Source organism: Ursus maritimus, unplaced genomic scaffold (assembly GCF_017311325.1).
Source record: "Ursus maritimus isolate PB19 unplaced genomic scaffold, ASM1731132v1 scaffold_31, whole genome shotgun sequence".
In the NCBI taxonomy this organism is placed as follows: Eukaryota; Metazoa; Chordata; class Mammalia; order Carnivora; family Ursidae; genus Ursus; species Ursus maritimus.
In genome coordinates, this window is record NW_024425675.1 from 31,946,358 (window position 1) to 31,968,348 (window position 21,991).

The following is a 21,991-nucleotide window of genomic DNA, read 5'->3' on the forward strand; positions in this document are numbered from 1 at the left end:
AGAGCTGCTGTCGGACAGCTACGAGCTACCTGTCCTGATAAGTTACTAATATTTTCAAATTCCGTCAGTTTAGGCATGTTTTATAATTGTTATTTTCAAATATATCACAGTCGAGGGCTCTAAGCTCATCCTAATTTATTAGGCCATCTTGGGCAAGACTGCTTGTAGGTTTCCTATAAAGTAAAAGAATTAGTCAGGATTATTTTTTTGAATTCCTTTCCAGCTTACACAGTAGCAGTATATTCAGTTGAAATAACAAAAGGATAAGTAAATAAAAATGAAATTATGAAGTAGAATTAGCTTATGGGCTGTTAGGCCACAGGCATGAAAGTGGAGTGTGGCCTCAGGGCCTGCCGGGACTTGGCCACTCTGTCGGTGTTGGTTGCTTCAGTGTGGGGCACGGTGCTGGCCCCCAGAAATCTAGAGCCCTGTGCACGTAGCTGGAAGCTGGGTCTTGCTGGTCCCCAGGGCTTGGAAACCCTGGTGCCGACTGGTGGTAGCGGGCAGGGGCTGACACAGTCATGTCAGGGCTGAGAGGGAGGGAGGGAGGGAGTGAGAGCACACCAGGTTGCTTCGGGGTCTTTCCACTTTGATGATTAACCTGGTGTATTTTCATTAGCAGTGTTTAGCGTTTCACCTGTGTAGCTCATTGTCTGGTTTTATATATCTTTATATATCTTGTCATTGCAACTGAATGGACGTTCAAGTATTTCTATAACAAAAATTCTAAATGACCACTAGGAAAATTCTGTCAGTAAATGTTTTTATCCTTCCTTCCTTCCTTCCTTCCTTCCTTCCTTCCTTCCCCCTCTCCTTCCTTCTCCTTCTCCTTCTCCTTCTCCTTCTCCTTCTCCATTTATTTATTTGTTTGTTTGTTTGTTTGTTTGACAGAGCGAGAGAGGGAACACAAGGGAAGTGTGAGAGGGAGAAGCAGGTTTCCTGCCGAGCAGGGAGTCTGATGCGGGGCTCGATCCCAGGACTCTGGGATCATGACCTGAGCCGAAGGCAGATGCATAATGGCTGAGCCACCCAGGCGCCCCAGTTTTTTCTTTCTTTTTTTTTAATCAAGACACCAGTTTTACTCTTTTACTGTAGAAGTTTTATTTTTCTTATACTTCCTAAGGTTGGGATTTTGCACTTAAAAGTCATCTGTAACAGATTACAAAGTAAGAAAGATTAACTGTGTGCACATACATGTGCTCAATGAAAAACCTTCCAAGTGGGAAAAAATTCACTGTCTTTCGCTTTCCTCTTCTGTAGGAAGAATTCCTTTGGTTACCGGAAGAAACGGGAGGAGAAGCTGACAGTGAGTACATCCAGCCCTTGACACTATTCTAAGACTTTTAAACAAATCTAAACATGAGGTTTAACTACGTGAATGAAGGTTAAGACATGTGGAGCTTTTCAGAAGAGGTTTTCTCTTAATGTGATGAGTATCAGGTGATAACTGACGTGGCGGCCTGAAGAGAAGCTGGAGGTGATTCGGTAGAAATGCTGGTTGCTAACGAGTCTCCGAGTGTCACCACCTGATATCAGCATGTGCACGCGCTGTGTGGTGGGCACGGCCGAGAGCCTAGTGTGCACACATGGCGGTCTACGCACACATTGAGATGAGTTGTCTTTGTGTGGGTAACTGTACGGTATGAGTGAAATAACGTGAACTTAACAGTTCTGACAAGCAGAGTGAACTTGTGTGTAGGAATTAGTTCATCAGTATTTTTCATTTAAAACATTTAACTTGTATCCCCTATGTAGAAAGCATTACCGCCTTCTGCTATAAGTTACAGTTGGAACAAACCCAAGATTAAGGGGGGGGCTTGTGTGAGTGCTTATTAGCACCTGAGGTGTGGCCACATTTGCCAGGGTTAAGTAAAAGTTCCTCCTATGGATGATACTGCTTCTGCAGAGCTCTGGGGGGGGGGGGGGGGGGGGGGGGAGGGATCGGTGTGTCTCCACATGAAGTATGCCCAGTTAGAAGCGTGCATGGACACGTGGGAGGAAGAATGTAGATACTTGGAGGACTGGAAAGACCTTGAGTAAATTCTTGGTCCAGTCCCCTGAGCCAGTGGGTATGTGCTTTCCCATTTCAAAAGATCTATTTTCTCTGTCTTAAACTTGGAAAATACGAATTAGTAGTTAATAAAACCACCCATAATTCTGCCTCATTGGTCAGTTTAGTCTGGTTTTTGGTGAACCCTTTGGTAAGGTCATTTATATTGGTTGATTCCAGTTGGAATTAATGAATTCCTGTAACATTTTGACTTAACAAGACTAGCATCAGAGTAGGTCGTCAGTTATTAGTTACCTTTAATGAATTATTCTCCTTGGTTACTAAATTACCTTCAGAAGTGACGTTTCCTCCCATTGCCATCTTGTGTTCCTGACTCACGTGGTGATACGTGTGGCCACTTGGAAGGCCAGACACATGATGCAAGTGCATTTCTTAAGGGGAATGCATTTGTGGCTGTGTTGGGATATTCTGGTGACTTCAGGATCTTAGAGACGGGTAACAGCATGTGCTCACTTGGCCCAACCAGGCTGTGGGACCAGGGCCACCTCACCTCAAGCCGTGCAAATCCTGAGAAGTGTTAAACACTGCATTCAAGATCAGACCTCATCTGTAGGCACTGCCATTCTGTAACTCCTGCATCTAGGCAGTTGTTGCCTGCCTCTCTCATTCCTAAAAACTCAAGACTTAGTAAATTTTTGTGAAGCTTAAATGCCTAGAAATGTGGTCTTCTGAAAACCTGGGTTCACCTCAGAAAAATGCAGATGTTTAAAGCCCCTGAGAACTACTTTGAGACCACAGGCCTGTGCATAACTTAGAGCCTTGCTGAGTTCCGGGAGCATGGAGGGGCTGAATGGCTAGGAAATGCGAGCGAGCTTCTGAGGGCACGTCACTCACCGAAGCTGAGCTGAACGTCACATACCTGCACCATGATGAAGGTGAGAAGTAGGCGGGGATGCCAGAAAGACACAGTGGGATTGATATTTTTAACTTCCTATTGCGTTTTATGTATTTATTTTTAAAGTTTTCATTTTAATTCCAGTTAGTCAACACAGTGTAACATTAGTGTATAGTGTAGTGATTCAGTGCTTCTGTATGTCACCGGTGCTCATCACCGCAAGTGCGCTCCTTCACCCCCATCACCTGTTTCCCCCACCCCCCACCTACCTCCCCTCTGGCGACCAGCAGTGTGTTCTCTAGAGTGAGGAGTCTGTGTCTTGGTTTCTCTCTCTCTTTCTCTCTCCCCCCTCTTCTCTCTCTCTCTTTTCCCCTTGCTCATCTGTTTTGATTCTTCAATTCTACGTATGAGTGGAATCATATGGTATTTGTCTTTCCCTCACTGACTTATTTCACTCAGCGTAATACTCCCTAGCTCCATCCATGTCATTGCAGATGACAAGAGTTCGTGCATTTTGATGGCTGAGTAATACTCCATTGTTACATATATACACCACCTCTTCTTTATCCATTTATCAGTTGATGGACACTTGGGCTGCTTCCATAGTTTGGCTGTTGTAAATAACACTGCTGTAAATATCGGGGTGCATGTATCCCTTTGAATTAGTTTTTGTATCCTTTGGGTAAATACTTAGTAGTGCAATTGCTGGATCCCAGGGCCGTTCTATTTTTAACTTTTTGAGGAACCCCCATGCTGTTTTCCCGAGTTTGCGTTCCCACCAACAGTGTAAGAGGGTTCCCCTTTCTCCACATCCTCACAACATTTGCTGTTCCCTGTCTTGTTAATTTTAGCCGTTCAGGCCAGCGTGACATTTTGATTTGTGATTGTGGTTTTGATTTGCATTTCCTGGATGGCGGGTGACGTGGGGCATCTTTTCATGTGTCTCTTCGCCATCCACATGTCTTTGGAGAAATGTCTGTTCGTGTTTTCTGTCTTTTTTTTAATAGGACTATTCATTTTTGGGGTGTTGAGTTTGAGAAGTTCTTCATAGATTTTGGATCCTAGCCCTTTATCTGTAGTGTCATTTGCATGTATCTTCTCCCATTCTGAAAGTTGCCTTTTAGTTTTGTTGTTTCTTCTGCTTTTTATCTTGAAGTCCTAGTAGTTCATTTTTGCTTTTGTTTCCCTTGCCTCTGGAGACATACCAGGAAAGAAATTGCTATTGCCACTGTCAGAGAAATTACTGCCCGTGTTCTCTTTAGGATTTTTACGGTTTCAGGTGTCACAGTTAGGTCTTTGATCCATTTTGAATTTATTTTTGTGTATGGTGTAAGAAAATGGTCTAGTTTCATTCTTCTGCATGTGGCTGTCCAATGTTCCCAACACCGTTTGTTGAAGAGACTGTCTTTTTCCCATTGGCTATTCTTTCCTGCTTTGTTGAAGATTGGTTGACCACAGAGTTGAGGGTCCATTTCTGGTTCTCTGCTCTGTTCCACTGATACATGTGTCTGTGTTTCTGTGAGTGCCATATACTGTCTTGGTGATTACAGCTTCGTAATACAGCTCCAAGTCCAGAATTGTTATGCTTCGAGCTTTTGTTCTTTTTCAAGATTGCTTGCCAATTCAGGGTCTTTTCTGGTTCCATACAAACTTTAGGATTCTTTGTTCCAGCTCTGTGAAAAATGCTATGGGGATTGCATTAAATGTGTAGATTGCTTTGGGTCGTATAGACATTTTCACAATATTTGTTCTCCCAGTGCATGAACATGGAATGCCTTTCCATTTCTTTGTGTCATCTTTGATTTCTCTGATCAGTGTTTTATAGTTTTCAGAGCGTATAGGTCTTCCACCTGTTTGGTCAGGCTTATTCCTGGATATCTTAACTGTTTTTGGTGTAATTGTGAATGGGATCGATTCCTTAATTTCTCTTTCTTCTGCTTCATTATTGGTGTATAGATATGCAACAGATTTCTGCACATTGATGTTGTAACCTGTGACTTTACTGAATTCGTGTATCTGTTCTAGCAGTTTTGGGTGGAATCTTTCCAGTTTTCTATATAGGCTATCATGTCATCTGCAAATAGTGAAAATTTTGACTTCTTCCTTGCCGATTTGGATGACTTTTCTTTCTTTTCTTCTTTTTCTTAAAAGATTTTATTCATTTATTTGAGAGACAGAGATAGCAAGAGAGAGCGCAAACAGAGAGGAGAGGGAGAAGCAGACTCCCCGCTGCGCAGGGAGCCCGATATGGGGCTCGATCCCAGGGCCCTGGGATCATGACCTGAGCCGAAGGCAGGTGCTTCACTGACTGAGCCACCCAGCGCCGCTGGATGACTTTTATTTCTTTCTGTTGTCTGATTGCTGAGGCCAAGACTTCAGTGCTGTGTTCTATAACAGTGGTGAGAGCAGACATCCCTGTCGTGTTCCTGACCATACAGGAATAGCTCTCAAGTTTTTCCCCATGAAGATGCTGTGGGATTTTCATAGATGGCTTTCATTGTATATTGAGGTATATTCCCTCTGTACCTACTTTGTTGAGGGTTGATGTACTGTGTACATCATGAATGATGTTGTACTTTGTCAGATGCTGTGTTTGCATCTACTGAAATCATCATGTGGTTTTTATCCTTTTATTAGTGTCGTAAATTATGTTGATTGATTTGTGAATATTGAACCATGCTTGCAGCCCAGGAACAAATCCCACTTGATTGTAGTGAATGATTTTTTTAATGTATTATTGGATTTGGTTTGCTAGTATTTTATGGAGAATTTTTGCATCCGTGTTCCTCAGGGACATTGGCCTGAGGTTCTCTTTTTTTTTAAGTGGAGTCTTTATCTGATTTTACAGTTAGGATACTGCTGGTAGAATTCCCCTGGGAAGTCATGTGGCCCTGGATTTTTGTTTGTTGGGAATTTTTTTAAGTACTGATTCAGTTTCTCTGCTGGTTATTGGTCTGTTCAGATTTTCTTTTTCTTCGTTTTTCAGTTTTGGTAGATTATATGTTTCTAGGAATTTTTTTTTCTTCCAGGTTGTCTAGTTTTTTGGCATATAGTTTTTTATAATATCCTCTTATTATTGTTCGTATTTCTGTGGTGTTATTTTTTATTTCTTTTCTCTCATTTGTGATTTTATTTATTTAGGGTCCTTTCTCTTTTCTTTTTGGTAAGTCTCGCTAGGAGTTTATCAGTTTTACTAGTTTTTTCAGAGAACCAGCTCCTGGTTCCATTGATCTGTTCTGTTGTTTTCTTTAGTCTCTGTATCACTTATTTCTGCTCTCATCTTTATTATTTCCTTCCTTCTGCTGGCTTTAGGCTTTGTTGTGCTTTTTCTAGCTCCTTTTAGGTGTAAAATTAGGTTGTTTATTTGAGATTTTTCTTGCTTCTTGAGGTGGGCCTGTATGGCTATATCCTTCACTCTTAGAACAGCTTGTGCTGCATCCCAAAGGTTTTGGACCACTGTGTTTTCACTTTCATTTGTTTCTGTGTGTTTTTTTATTTCTTGTTTGCTTTCCTGGTTGACCCATTCATTCATTGTTTAGTAGCACGTTGTTTAACCTCCTTGTATTTATGGTCTTCCCAGATTTTTTCCTTGTGGTTTACTTCAAGTTTCATAGCGTTGTGGTCTGAAAATATGGGTGGTATGATCTCAGTCTTTTTGTACTTGTTGAGGCCTGCTTTGTGACCTAATATGTGGTCTATTCTGGAGAAAGTGTGTTGTGTGCACTTGCAAAGAACGTGTATTCTGCTATGTTAGAATGCAGTGTTCTGAACATATCTGTGAAGTCCATCTGCTCCAGTGTGTCACTCAAAGCCATTGTTTCCTTGTTGATTTGCTGCTTAGATGATCTGTCCATTGCTGTGAGTAGGGTGTGAAAGTCCCCTACTGTTACTGTATTACCACCAATAAGTTTATGTTTTTTATTAATTGATTTAGATATTTGGGTGCTCCCATGTTGGCTGCACAAATACAGTTTTTAGATCTTGTTGGATTGTCCTCTTTACTGTGATATAGTGCCCTTCTTGATCTCTTGTTACAGTCTTTGGTTTAAAATCTAGTTTGTCTGGTGTAAGTGTTGCTACTGTGGCTCTCTTTGACATGCATTTGCTTGATAAATGATTCTCCACCCCTCACTTTCAATCTGGAGGTGTCTTTGGGTCGAAAATTAGTCTCTCATAGGTAGCACATAGATGGACCTTGCCTTTTTTAATCTGTTCTGATGCCCTGTGTCTTTGATGGGAGCATTTAGTCCATTTACATTCAGAGTGATTGTTGATAGATACATATTTGGTGCCATTTTATTACTTGTTTTGTTGTTGCTGCAGATTTTCTTTGATCCTTTCCTGTCTTTGTCATTTTTGGTCTTTCTTTTCCCCTCAAAGAGTCCCCTTTAATATTTGTTGTAGGGCTGGTTTAGTGGTCATGAACTTCTTTAGGTTTTGTTGGTCTGGGAAACCCTTTGTCTCTCCTATTCTGAATGAAAGCCTTGCTGCATGTCGTGTTCTTGGATGCAGATTTTTCCCATTCAGCACATTGAATATATCATGCCACTCCCTTCTGGCTTGCCAGGTTTCTGTTCAAATATCTCCAGCTGACCTTATGGGTGTCTTCCTTTGTAAGTTAATGACTTATTTTGTCTTGGCGCTTTTAAGACTTTTTCTTTATCACTATATTTTGCAAATTTAATTACGGTATGTCTTGGTGTTGGCCTGCTTTTGTTGATTTTGATGGTAGTTCTTTTTGCCTCCTGGATAGGCATGTCCATGGTCTCCTTCCAGCCAGATGAGGGAAGTTTTCAGCTGTTACTTCCTCACGTAAACTTTCTGCCCCCTTTTCTCTCTTGTTCTTCTGGAACTCCTGTGACAAGAATGTTATTACGTTTGAAGGAGTTGCTGAGTTCCCTGAGTTTCTTCTCGTGTTCCATAATTCTTTCTCTCTTTTGTTCAGCTTCATTACTTTCCATTACTTCATCTTCTAGGTCACTGATTCATTCCTGTTTCTTCCAGCCTGTGGTTCATTGCATCAGGCCTGTTTCCAATCTTGTTTATTATGCTCATACTCTGATCGATTGTTGTTTTTGTTGTTGTTTTTGGGTTTTTTTGCTCTTTTATCTCTGTGGTAAGTGTCTTCCTGATGTCTTCTATTCTTTTCTCAAGCTCAGTGAGTATCCTTATGATCATTACTTTAAGTTCTCTATCAAGTATATTATATCTGTTTTGCTTAGATCTCTGGCTATGGTTTTATCTTGTTCTGTCATTTGGGATGAATTCCCCCACGAGATGGTGGGATTTTTGTCAGTGTGGGTCCCTTTTCACTCTTTAACCTGCTGTCTTTTGAGTTCTAACAGATTTTCTCCAGATTCTGCTTCCATAAGGAATCATCTTCCTTTTTGTTTAAGTTGCTGGGCAGTGTTGGTCCTTTGCAGCTAAGTGAGACCCATGAAAACATTGTTTCCAGAGTATCCTGCGTTCCACAGAGACAGCTGTCCCCCTTCTGTCCCTTATCTTCTCCAAGCAACTGGACACTCAAAATATGAGTGTAGCTTGTTAAAGCAATTTGCTTTGATAATTTTTCAAAAAAATACATCATTGCCTTTCTTCTGGGATCTTGGGTTTATAAATTATTCTTAGATATTATTATGAAGAAAATAAGGAATCTGATAAAAATCTGTCATCAAATACCATGTTTTTACATAGCGATTTTAAAATATAAAGTGTTTGATTGAATTAGGTTTCAGATAACTGAAGCCCCTTCCCCCTTCTTAAACTATTTTTTTCTAACAAATCTTTGTAAAATTTCTTAACATAAGTTTCAGAGAGTTCAGAGTGACATTTTTCTGTTTATTTCTTTCACTGTCTCCTTTGTAAGTTGGATGACAGGCACTCCGATAATAACACAGTCCTTGTCTGAAGATGCGTACGGTCAGTGGCTATACTCAGGCTATTGTGATGTTCGACCAGTGGGGGTTGAGTTTGCCTTCCACACTTGCCCGTCCCTGTCTCTGTGCTGTGCTCAGCTGCATGCCTGTGTCCCCCTGGTCTGTGTTGGCCGACTGTGGACCGGAAACCAGACGGTCTTGGCATCGCAGAGAGGTAGCTCTGTACAGCTGGGGTGGTCCCCAGAGGGTTCGGCTTTGCAGCTGTGCTCCTGATGGTTACAGTTGCCTAACAAATGACCTTTGCTTAAATGATGAAGGATGGTGGTTTTTGGGAGACAGAGGTGGAAATCAGAAGCTAGAATGGATTGGTTGCCTTGCCCTTCTGCTCTGTGTCTTCGTATAGGACGGTCTGTGCATCTGCAACATGACAGTGTTGTTCTCTTTCAGAGGAGTCAAACTCAGTCTCCGACGCCACCAAAGCCCCCGTCCCCGAGCTTTGAATTGGGACTGTCCAACTTCCCTCCGTTGCCTGGGGCAGCAGGCCACCTGAAGACAGAGGACCTGTTTGAAAACAGGCTGTCTAGCTTGTTAATAGGGTCCTCAAAAGAAAGGGTAAGATACATACCGCTAATGTTTGCTTAGTGCCGAGTTTGCACCAGGCACTCTGCCACGCTTTCGTACAGGCAGTCTTTGTATGTGGAAGAGCTTCAGAGAGGGCGAGTGATCCAGAGGCTGTGTGGATCTGGAGTGGAAGGGTCAGGCTTGAACCCGGGCTAGACCTTCTCTGTTAATTCCCTCACTGCCTTCCAAGGTCAGAGGTGGAAACCGGCTTCATGTGCCGTACAGACGCACTCCGTCACCCCAAGGCTCAGATACACTTTTATTGTTGTTATTCAGGACCTGCCTTTATTTTACAAGTCTACAAAATAAAACAGAAATCTGAGTCACAACAGAAATGATAAATTTTTAGTGACCTACGCTGTAACAAGGAGCCCAGAAACATGCTACCGTAGTACTGGTTGGCGGCTTTGGTCAGGTGTGCGACCACACTAGCTGCTCTCCCTCTTCTGCGCTGATTACATCCCCAAGCATCAGGCCAGCTGCAGAAGCCAGAGCATCCTCCTCTACAGTGCTCCTTCTGGGTTCTGTAACAGTTAACAAGGCACGAGGGTCTGTGCAGCTGCCATGACTGACAGGTGGCGCCTACGTGAGCTCTCGTGGGCCAGAGGTGTGGGACACCTAGCAGGTTGCCACGGTAACATGTGTCCTCCTGTGAGATCTCTGCCTGGCTCTACACCACAGTCACTTACTGCCCCAGATAGGAGTCCCTCTGTGTCCAGGCCGCGGCTCAGGGACGGATTTGTAAAGCCCCGTGTTCAGGCCTCGTCCTGCTGCTGCATGGTTCCTGTTCCTGTTCACCTTTGAGGTGGAGTGGACTCCGGGGATCTGTACGTTACAGTAACAATCACATCCTGCGTTTGGTGTGTCTTGTGTGTTATTTTAAGTCTTAAACTTTCAGACAGTGGTCTCTGGGTTACTGCTACCTTCATCAGTAATGTTACAGCCAGTGTGGTTGAGGAACCCTGACTTCCAGTGTCCCCCCGTCCTTACTCCCCTTGGTGGCAGGCACAGGAGGAGAACAGGCCAGCCTCCACCGCGCTTCAAAAGCAGCAACTACAATTTTTTACATTTCTAGTCTCTCTGTGTATTTTTTTTAAAGTTAGTTTTTTAAAGAAACAATACCTACTTTAAACAAGCCTGGCTGGATTCCACAGCAGGGGGAGCCACAGCTTCTCCGTGGAGCCCCTGCAACAGCTTTTTCTGTTGCCTTGGCGCCTGAGTGTGGGAGCTGGTGGGGAGGGGCTAGGCAGCTCGTCCCCAGATGTGAGCTGGGTCACACCCTGGCTGCCGTCTGCACTCCTGCATAGCAAGACCATACCCTGGAGTAGATGCACCTTTACAGAAAGGAGGCATTTTGCATTCCCACATTCCCGCCGGCCTGGCTTCCTTCAGCTGAGCGTGGACTTGGAAGAGTCCGGTTTTCCGGCAGGGCTGCAGCACCAGGGGCAGGGGGCACAGATGGTGCCGTCCTGCCCGCCCCTCCCTCTAGATGGCCTCAGTGTCGTCTGCCTCTGAACCTTTGATCTGCCCTGAAAGTAGAATTATAAGAAAGCGCTCTTTGCTCATGTACTGACTTCCAGTGACGTATTCGTCACACGGCACGAGGAAGACTGCCCTGGTGAACTGCTGCTGTGCGTGGGGGGCGCTTTCTGGAGTAAGAGCACTGGTGGTACTCATGTCTTTGTCCCATGACCAAGGACAGATTAATGTCCACGTTCCAAGCTTCCATTTCCTCGGCTGTTAAACTTCAAAATCATAGACTTGCTGCCAGGGGTAGGAACTGTCAACACCTGCCATCCCCCTTGAGACACCCAAATTTATGTCTATCTTGAAGTGTCGATCTTTTTGGTTTTAGTTACAAGAAGGAGCCATACGGAATTAGGTTGGGAACTCCATTATGTAACAGATATTTGAGGGTGCCAGGCTGTGCTAGGCGCTGGGGTGTCAGGAATAAGATGCCTTTGACACTTACTGTGTGGAGAAAACAAGCTTGTGGACAATGAACGTGGAGGCCGGGGGGGGGCCCGAGTCCCAGAAGTGACGAGGTGTTTGCGGGCAGTGGGGGAGTGCCCTGGAGGACAGGCAGGGCTCTGTTTTCTCACGCTGCTAGTTAGCAATGTTTTCAGCTGCTCCCCTTGGTCGAGGCCATGCTTTCAGCCCCGGCAGAATGACCCCAGTGCCCCCAGGAGGAAGGTGGGAAGCCTCCGTGTCATTCAGACTGGGACCTTTGTTGGTGTGTTTAAGGTCATTAGAACAGAAATCTGAGGGCTACGTCTCTACCCAAGTTAAACTGTCCTTCCCCTGGTTTTCAGAGCCTGAATGCGGATGCAAGCACGAACACACTCCCCGCAGTGACCTCCAGAGAGCCCTTGGTGCCGGCTCCCTGCGCTGTGTCTGCAGCCTATGGGCGCTCCCCCTCCCCCGCCTGTCTGCCGGAGTAAGTACCGCCTTCTGCCGAGCCTCCCGTGTTCTTAGACTGCCCTTGCCTGTCGCGAGCGGGAGATGCAAACCTTGGGTGGCATTTTTTACAGGGATCCCAAGGTGGTGGAGAAGCAGAGAGAAGCCTTGAGTGTGGACAGACTTCCTTCTGCCCTAACTACAACGGCGAGTAAATCGGTGCAGGTGAACGGCGCTGCCACGGTACGTGTCCCGGCCGCCCTTCCCGCCCCGGGGAGGAGGGGCTTGGTGTTCTTTTTCTGTGTCAGCTTATTTTCAGTGAAGTCTGGTTTGCTGGGTTTTTTACGTGTGTAGGTGCTGTGCTTTCTGCTCTGAATACCTGGAGTATTGCTGCTGAATTCCCACTGGGTTTCCTGGTTATTTCTTACTGCTGCCCCCCTGGGGGCTTCTTATTTCAGCGTTGGTTAAGAGAGGTTGTTTTTTGGAGTCCTAAGACTGCAGCCCTGTGTTCTCCATGGATTCCGATCACTTGGCGAGTGTCGCCCCAGCGGATGCTAGGAAGAAGCTTCACCACCCCTGCCCACCTGCTCCCACCCAGGCGGCTCCTTCCTGGCCGCAGGCCTCCCTCCAGCTCCTCTGCCTCCCTCCTTCCCCCTTGGTTCACCCAGCCTTGTTTATTCTGATTCGGTGAACTTTTGTTAGTTAGATTGGGCAGTTAAACCCTGTTTATAATGTTGCATTTTTAAAGGAAACATTTTTATAGATTACAGTTACTTTTAAGTTAGTACATGGCTTACGGAGGTGAAGTAGTTTTAAGTTTCTCTTGTGTTATTTAGCTTTCAAGCTTCCACTTACCTGAAAAATTAACTTTTTAAAAAAAGTTTTTAACTGTGTGTTCACCCTTCCTGAGTCCACACTGCCAGCTTCTGGTGGTTTGAAATGGGCACAAACATAATTTGAAGCTCCTTGGTAAGTGATGGGTTGTGTGGTTTGGCCGTTCCAGGAAGCCCGTGCTGTGGGAAGTGAAGGTGTTTCCAAGGACACGTGAGTGGAGAAAGTAGATGCTGCTTCTGGCTCTTTCCAGGGACACCTTTTCTTTCCTTTTTGCTTTCGTGTGACTCGAGAGTGCACAGAGGTTGGCACTGCATATCTCAGGACCTTTTCTGGTTTTACCCATTCTTATAAGATGTTTCTAGAGTATCTTGGAGGGAACCTTGTGCTGCAGGGGAAACAAAAGTTGTTGAAATTTATGAACTTTTACAGGTGACAGCACTTTTGAGTGTGGAATTGAGTACCTGCTGAAAACTTTGTTCACTTTTACCCGAAGTGAACTTACTTTCACACATTTTGGAGGTGTCCTTTTGTGCACGTAATCCCAGCATTGTGTCTGTTTCCCAGGAATTGCGAAAACCCAGCTATGCGGAGATTTGTCAGAGGACGAGTAGAGAGCCTCCGTCTTCCCCGTTGCAGCCCCCAAAAGAACAAAAGTCCAATGCCGTTGGTTGTGGAAAGGAAGAAAAGAAGCTCGCCGAGAGAGAGCCCCCTGCCCCCAAGTCCAACCCGGGACCACCCAAAGACCAGAGGAGGCCGCCAGGCCGCCGGCCCTCACCCCCGGCCTCCGGGAAGCGTCCACACAGAGAACAGAGCACCCCTCCCAAGTCCCCTCAGTGAGCGCTGAGGTCTGGGAGGGCTGTAAAGAGCTGGGGTCGCCACAACTAAGCACTGTCCCACTCGGGGCCAAGAATGAGCCGCTGGTTAGGGGCTTGCAGCGTAGACAAGGCCGGTGAGGTGCCTGCAAGTGATTTTTCTTCCATGAGTCGGATTTTCCCCCTCTTGAAAAAAATCTATTTTTCAGGATTTAATTAATATAAACCTTATTTTAGGTTGGTGCTTAACTGGAGGTGATGCATAAGTCTGATTTTTTTCAGGATAGAAAATGCATTTATCCTAACAAATTGATATTTTTATTAAGCCTCCATGTGGCTGTGAATGCAAGCGATATATAGTGAGTTTTTCTAAATTAAGCGGAACGATGCTACTTCATTTTTTAAAAATAACTGGTTAGCAAGTGCATTCCTCTGAGATGTCCAGACCGGTGGGTGGGCTGAGGACAGCTGGGCTCGAGGCTGGAGGCAACACGGTCAGCGTGGCCTGGAGAAGAGATGGGGTCAGGTTGCGCCCTCGCTGGCATGGGAGTTGTACTTCATTCAGAATCTTAGCAAGTGACGCTAGTGTTTTTGTTTTTGTTTTTTAAAAAAAGTGTAGCCCGTTTTTGACCTGCTGGGCGACATGCACCCAAGAGAGCCCTGAAACCTTGTGTTTTGTTGTGCTGCAAGCACGTAACCAGCCTCTCACTCCTGTCTCAAGTGGCTGTTGTGTAAGATAGAGTCGAAGCACATTGTGTATAGAACTTAAATGAAAACATAAACCTGGTTGCCCACTGATGTGTCCCCGCGAAAACGTACCCTGATGTTGTCTTGCTCCTGCGAGCTGGCGAGGAGGGCGTGGGAGCCAGCATGGCTCCCGCGTCTCCCCCACGTCAGCCAGCAACGCGGGCGCCTTCCCGTACCTCTGCGTCGGCACACAGTAGAAGTGTTACTTAAGTCGTGGGAGCGTGGTGTCTGCGGTGCCCTTGGTGGGGAGGCTAACCGTTCCCTCCGAGACGAGGGTCTCACTGATTCCCTTCTGGAAGTGCTGCACTCTGAAGAACACGCATGCACTAAAGCTAGCAGTTTATAATAAAGTTAAATATAAATTATTTTGTTTTAAAATGCCTAAATTTTTTCTTGAAGTATTCTAAGCAGCAGACATTAAAACATTTCCTGCTAAATGTAACCATACACAGTTTATTCCACAAAAGGTTATTTAACAAGACTGAGGGTTCTTTTTAAAACATTATTTCCATCCAATATTTAAAGACTTGAATTTTATTTAAACTTGAAAATGACTTTGCCTTAACTTTTGTATAAGACAGCTTAGAGTTGGTGGAGACTGGCCCCTGGGTTGGCGCGAGTGGGTTAGAGCTGCTCAGTTGGGTGGGGCTGCTCAGTTGGGTGTCACTGAGCGAGCGTTCTGTGGCACAGGACCTGGCAGTGGTGTCTGTAATATACCCTGAAGATCTTCAGCAGTTGACCTTTTTCAGATTGTTGAGAAATCCTGTAAATGCAAATAGTCGATACTGTATTAAATATGTGCACTTGGAAGTGTGTGCTTTGCTTGTACAGATGTAAATAATCAGAACATATTAAAAAGGTACCCTAAAGAGAAAAATCTGATAAGAATTATTGATATATTATAAATGTTGCTATTGAGCTGGCTGTAGATAAACTAAATGTTGTGGTTTGAATATTATTTTAATTTGTTGAGGTGTTTTTCTTTTTCTGATACTGGTGTGTTGGACTGATTCTGCCTCTTTGCTGCTGCAGAAGGGAAATGGGAAGTCCTAGCAAAGCCTTCCTACGTTTTCATGCTCTTCTCCCAAGTCTGTAAATATGTACTAATCATAGCTAATGTGAAAGCATAATGTAGGAAGCAGAAACTGGCAGGAGCTTCAGGAGAACGTGAAAGATAATCTACTTAAAATCATAACTAGCTACGCACGATTCGCCCTGCCGGAGGGGAGCCCGTCCTGGTGCGCTTGACCGTCTCCTTCAGAGAAGCCGCCGGGACTCAAATATCTAGAAACTGACAGTGCTAGTGTTGTGCAGATGCCTGTAAAAAGAACATGGGGATTTCCTTTTTTGTGGCTAAGGGATTGCTGACTTAAAAAATGAGGAGTTAAGTGACCTCTGACGCCCCAACTCGTGAGTACTGTAAGAAGAGCTGGAAAGGCAAGCCCCGGGAAGTCCTTAATGTGGCAGTTGTTGCTGGAAGAGTGGACACGGTCAGGCTTGGTCACCCCTGGGCCGCAAACCCTGTGGAGCTGAGAGACTGGTCTTCAGGAATGACAGATCCTTCCCTGGCAGCGGGCTGTGTGCTAGAGCCAGCTGTAGCCGTCCACTGCAGGCAGGACGAAGGTGGTCACTCGTGACAGCCACAGGGCACAGCCAGCCACTGTGGTGGCCGGTGCACAGGCGGGGTGGGGCCTTTGTGGTCCCACTGCCTCTGTGCCTGCCCACTGCTCTGCGGCTGCTGTCCGCGCAGCCCAAGTCTGTTGCATCCAGAGTCCAGCCTCGCTCTGGTGGAATTTTTATAGCACCCTTTTTAATTAAGCAAAGATGATATGCCAAATAGCTGTATAATGTCCAAACACCACCTTTCTGAGATCGCTGTGAGACTTTCCACTCACAGAAGAGAACGGGAGCCAGCACAAGAGGAGGCTGGGATGCAGCGCGTAGATGATGGCTCTGGCACGGGCAGCCAGCAGTTGGAGGCTTTGTCCATTTTTAGAAACGGAAGTCTTTCCTTTCCCCAGCAGTATCTCAGGGTGTAGAATCAGAGATACAGCGATCACAAATGACATTTTAACTTGTAAAATTGTGTGAGGATACTTACAATTTGGAAATAGAGGGATGAGAATCTGGCCCCACTTCACCAGACATGAATTTCCAGTAGAGTAGTTGCTTTTTACCAGTTTGTGTCCTGATATTCCTGGTCTGGCCCGCCTGTCCCCGCCTCACTGATTGTCACTAGCGGGTGGCAGAAGACGCTTCAAGAGGCTGTATTAGCCAGGATCACGCAGTTTACATTTAAAAAGCCGGTTCCGTTTGTTACAAGGGCAGCGGGTGAGGAAAGTGCGTGTCTGTGCCCGCCGCCAGCGAGCTGCGGTTGGGGGCTCGTGCGCTTCGTGGCCTGTCAACCCAGAGCGCAGCAGACAATCGAAGTCAAAAGCAGAGCCAGCAGCTGCCAGTCCGCCGAGCGGGACGTAACTCGGAAGCTTTCTTGAGGGCCTTTGTTTTTGTTCTTCTTTTCATTAAGACTGGAATCAAGCTTATGTGTAAACTATTGATAATTTAAGTTTCCTTTTGTGTCATTCAGTGTAAAACTGTCTAATTTGAAAAAAAATGTAGGTTATGAAAAATAAAGATTTAGGCACTGTTCAATTTTTCTTTTGATTTTTTTTAATTAAAAATTCCTTCGAGAATACATCTTTTTAAAAAATAATTCTTGTCTCTTCCCATCAGTGTACATGAGAAGGGAAAGTGGTCACCTCCAACTCGTGTTTGGATTATCGAGGCTTCTCGCACACTCTGAGTGTCTGCAGCGTGAGGGTCCCCCGGTCAGCACAGTGGTCTAAGGCATTCGGGGGAGCAGTGCACTGAATCCAAGATTTACCACAGAGCTGAATATCCCTACGTCGGGATCTTCTGTTTCTTGTGTTAAATGGCCTGTCTCTTGTGAGATGTTCCCATAGAGACACTTGATGACGGGTCCTTGTGGTTTTCAGATCAGACGTGAGCCTCAGAAACAAAGTAATTGACTCACCCCTAAATACTGGCGATGCCAGTGCTGCTCGGGGCTGCGGGGGGCTGAACGGCTTAGTGTATCACTGACGTGCACGGGTGGTCTGCCTAGACATTAACTCACTGATTCTCCTCCTCTGTGAGCTGCCTGCTCATTTTCTTTTCCCATTTTTTTCTGCGGGGTTATCTTTTTCTTACTGATGTGTTCTTGAACTGTTTGGCTACTAACTCTTTGTTATGTATGTTACAGATATTTCCCCTCAGTCTCTACCAGTGGTCTTAACTTTTTTAGAGTATGTTTTATCTTACACTTTTTGATTATCATGTAGTAAAATTTATCATTCTTCTCTTTTGTGGTCCTAGCGTCTTGGTCTTGTTTATGAAGTGTTTCCCTCCTCGGTAGGCGTGAAGATGATCTGCGTGTGTGCGTGCTCGTGTGTGCATGCGTGCGTGTGCTCGTTCAGTCCGTCTGGAATTGCTGGCCTGTACGTGCATGTGTGGTCCGGGTCACGGCCTAATTCTGCTTTCACCGTACGGAGAGTATCTTTTGTCCGTCAGTTCCTAGTTGGTTATTTCTCCATGATGTGTGATGCCGCTCTCGGTGTTCGCATGGTCCCCACGGATGCGTGCATGTTGTCTGTGTTCTCCGTCCACTACCGTCCGTACTTCTGTTCCTTTGCTGATCCCGTAGGCTTTCACTCAGCCGTCCTGCGTCGCTAGGAATTTCTTTGGTGGAACTCCTCACAGCTGTCAATCAGTGTGCTCCGCGAAGGCAGGAAGTGAGCCCCTCCCAATCACCTTTGTGTCCCCTGTTCTTAGTACGCTGTCTGCAACACCATAGACGCTCAATAAGTGTTTGTTAAATTGATGAAGTATTTATTGAGTGTGTATTCTTTTTAGCACAGCACTGGCCTAGAAACTGTGGAAGGACTATTCCATGTAACCATCCAAAACTCAGTGGCTTAACATGAGAGTCACACATCAGGATTGGCTGACGAAGGCTCAGTGTGGCGGCCCTGCCAGCCCTCGGCCCCACTTGCTCACAGATGTGTGTGTGCCGGGGGGGCACAGACCTCGCCACCGCGTGCTGCCCGTCTGGGCCTGTTCTTTGATGCTGTGGGAGGGCGCAAGAGCTGAACCCTGGTGTCGAAGCCTCCCTTCCCCCAAGAAGTTGAAATCGTGTTCCGCTCCTCGGTATATGCACATGTTTTGCTGACGTTAAAATCCTGTGTTTTTCTGAATCGTGGAATAAAAGTAATGCTGGAAGCGGCACCACCAGCAGGTGGCCGCCTATTGCAGGCGTGATGAGCAGGGGTCCTCTGAGATGGGTGTTTCTGGGAGTCCCTTTGACACGCTGTTCCTGGCCTACCGTGCGGAGGTGGGCAGGAGGTAAGGCGGGAAATCAGAACAACAGGTGGCGTTCACCAGCACCTCCCCACTCGGCTTCTGGGTGTTTGTGGAACTGGAAACACCAGGGAGCACCACTAGCGCGTCGGGTGCCCACAGACACCTGGCCCCTGTGCCCCCATGCCAGGAGGCTGGTGGTGATCCTGCTCTGAGCTGAAGCGGGCAAGTGAGCCACCAGGCAAGGGGGGTCAGCTGCACTGCAGGGTTCAGGATGGCATTACCAGAGGAGGGCACCCGTTAGCCTACCGAAGGAGGAGAGGCTCTCCATGGTAGGCGCTGGCGATTGTCCGGGAGATGTAACTGCAGCCATTGGTGGGTGTCCCTGGTGTGGCACAGGCCTCCAGGGCCTGGGTTCACCCTCGCCCAGGCTTTCTTTTGAGCCGCGGTGGCCCCTTGCCTCGCTGAAACTCATGACTTGTTCATGCACGGTTGTCAGTACGCATGTGGTGCGCGGTGCCCTCCAGAACACACTGAGAAGCAAAGCAGGTGCCCTCTGGGGTCAGAGCCGCCAGGGAATCTCTCACCTCCCTGGGCCGACTTGGGAGTCATTTCAGTTCTTGAAGACCGACTATCAGACCCGCGGGTCCGCCCCTGGGGCAGAGCGGGAGGAGAGGACCCGTGAGGGGTGGCCCTGGACACAGGGACGCTCCTTGGGAGACACCATTGTTGACACCTGCATATCCCAACCCCTCGGTCCCAGTGTTCCCCGTCCCCTCCCTGAACCTGCCGGCTCTCTGCCGCCGTGGACGTGTGCTGGACAACCTGACCTCCATGTGCGCCACAGGCGGCTCACACCCTCACGATCCTCTAGGGGCCGCCCTGACCTGCTGTCCACTCGGCCCTCGCTCCCGTCCCACGGGGGGAGGTCTCGTCACCCCCACCGTCATGGATGTCCTTTCTCCGGGACTCGGGCCTGCCTCCCCCAGATCCACACAGGAACCGCCGCTGACATGCCAGGTTCTCCTCCGCCTTGTCCCACATGGCCGCCAACCCGTGGGAGTCCCGTGTGACTTCCGTGCCCTGGCTGGGTCCATGCCTTGCAGCTGCTGCAGGAGCATCACAGGGGACGCCCCAGCGAGGCCTCCGTGCCGGCCTCCTGGCAGCCCTGCACCCACCTGTCCGCAGCTGTCAGTGGACAGAGGGCGTCCAGCACTTCTCACCCTGTCCTCGGTCCCACCTGCCTTGGCCCTTTTTCAATAAACCTCCCCAACACTCTTGGCTGGTGCTGTCCCGCCAAAATGCAGTGTGAGCCCACGCAGAACCGTGAGTGTCCTGGTCGGTAAAAGCATAAAAAGAAACAGGTGCAGCTAACTTGGAGCTATTTTAGTCCAGGCCGCCCGTCCAGGTCTGCCTTCTTCCCTGCGAGCCGCTAGGCTTCCTCTCAGAGCTCCAGACCGCTTCTCATGGGTGCTCAGGCCTTTGGGGGTCCCAGCACCGTTGTCCCCACTTCTGTATTTGGGAACGTCTGACCTTACTTGCTTGCTCTCTGGAACTAAACCTGAAGGAGCCCGGAGACACTATTCTGCCACCATGAGGGTCTCGCGCTGACACTCTTGACACCAATGCCATCCCCACTGGCTGGACTGTCGGAGTCCCCGTAGCCTTCATTTCTGAGAGCCTTCACATCTGAGGGTCCACACTCTTGCCTGTCCTTTGTCCCCATGTGGTGGGCAGATGCCGGCCGGCCACCACGGCAGCAGCGCCATGCTCACAGCGGACCTGCATTCTCAGGCCCTTCAGGGGCTCGTGGGTCCCACGGGTCAGCACGGATCCAGCTTCACTGCCGCCCTGTCTATGCACTGACGCCACCCTGAGGCCCCATTTGAGACCTGACCTCCGTGTGCCTGGCGTCCAGGGGTTGAAGCAGGTCACGCCACCCCGATGGCAGGGCAGGCTCCCCACCTCTGCCTCCACCTTCCGGTGCACATGGGACTGTGTGAAATGGGTCTGTCCTTCGCCTTTCCTTCCTGATCCTTTTAGGAGAAGTTCTTCATTCCGATGCAGAAAGCTTTGCAAACCGAAATCACAAAGATTACCTGCCATGTTTTTTTCAGGCAGTTTGAGCGTTTCAGTCCTTGCATTCGGGTCTGTGGTCCATTGAGCTAACTTCGGTGTGGGAGGCGAGGTGAGTGCGGGGCGCCAGCCAGAGGGTTGTTCAAGAGTATCTTTTCCCCAGTGGGTCACTTTGCACCTTTATCAAACATCAGTCGATCCAGCGCGTGTGGGTCTGATCTGGACCCCGCTGTGTTCTGTCTTCCCGCTACCATCCCGCTCTCTTGCCGACGGCAGCATCACAGCGGACTGGAAGCCAGGAAGCGCCCGCCCTGCACGTTGTCCTTCCTTCGCAAGGTCACACGGCAGCTCTAGGTTTTGGAGCCAGCTTGTCCGTTCTTACCGAAATGTCCTGCCGGGATTCTGACGGGAGTCACACTGGATCTGTAGACCCGTGTTGGGAGGATACAGAGCCCCCGACCCTTCCTGAGGCCCTCCGGATTTCCCTCCGACGGGTTTTGTACCTCAATGCGCCGTCCTGTGCATCTCTTGTTAAATTAATCCCTACATACTTTGTATTCTGGTGCTGTTGTAAATGGCGTCCTCCCACTTTCTTGCCGTAAGCTGCTGGCATGTGGGAACACGGCAAATAGGCTTTTGCGTAGGGCACTTCTGTCCCTCTGCTCGTCTCTGCTGGTGCAGACCTCAGCCCTGCCGTGAGTCCAGTCCCACCGAGCCCTCGGGAATGGTTTTTTTTTTTGTTTTTGTTTTTTTAAGATTTTGTTTATTTATTTGACAGAGAGAGAGACAGCCAGCGAGAGAGGGAACACCAGCAGGGGGAGTGGGAGAGGAAGAAGCAGGCTCCCAGCGGAGGAGCCTGATGTGGGGCTCGATCCCAGAACGCTGGGATCACGCCCTGAGCCGAAGGCAGACGCTTATCGACTGCGCTACCCAGGCGCCCCCCTCGGGAATGTGTCTTTAAACCGAACATTTGACAGGATCAAGTAAGTCCCGTGAAAAATGGAAGCGCACGCTGGAAACTGATGTGTTAAACTGCCCGTACAGACCGCCAAGGACGCCGCCCGCTCCCTGCCCCCAGCCCCCGTGTGCCCTCTCCTTTGAAGACTAAAAATATTCAAAAGCATGATTAGCCTGGAAACCCCAGAAAGCATGGCTCTCCCCCGCCAGACTCACTCACTTTCAGGGAGTGCCACGGAGCCTGGGGCCACGCTGGGCGCTAGGTGGAAACTCCTGTGCTACACCGTTTCCCTGCAGGCCTCGGCCCATCCACCCCGCGGGCGTGTTTCCCTGGGGGTTCTGAGACGCACACGTGGTTGTCATCGAGCAGCGGCCCGTGTTAGCGTGACGGAGAAACTTGGGGCTGGTGCCT

The 21,991-nt window shown here is 47.8% G+C and overlaps 1 protein-coding gene across 1 annotated transcript in view; it reads left to right on the forward strand.

Moving 5' to 3' along the window:
• The window catches only part of LARP4B (La ribonucleoprotein 4B), an 88,332-nt gene extending 71,490 nt beyond the window's left edge, over positions 1-16,842 (forward strand). The window contains exons 15-19 of the mRNA XM_040645477.1: positions 1,261-1,306; positions 9,230-9,394; positions 11,716-11,840; positions 11,935-12,043; positions 13,199-16,842. Of these exons, the coding sequence (XP_040501411.1) occupies positions 1,261-1,306; positions 9,230-9,394; positions 11,716-11,840; positions 11,935-12,043; positions 13,199-13,471 (718 nt within the window). The 3' untranslated portion in view covers positions 13,472-16,842. The remainder of the gene's footprint in view (positions 1-1,260; positions 1,307-9,229; positions 9,395-11,715; positions 11,841-11,934; positions 12,044-13,198) is intronic.
• Positions 16,843-21,991: the final 5,149 nt, after the last annotated feature.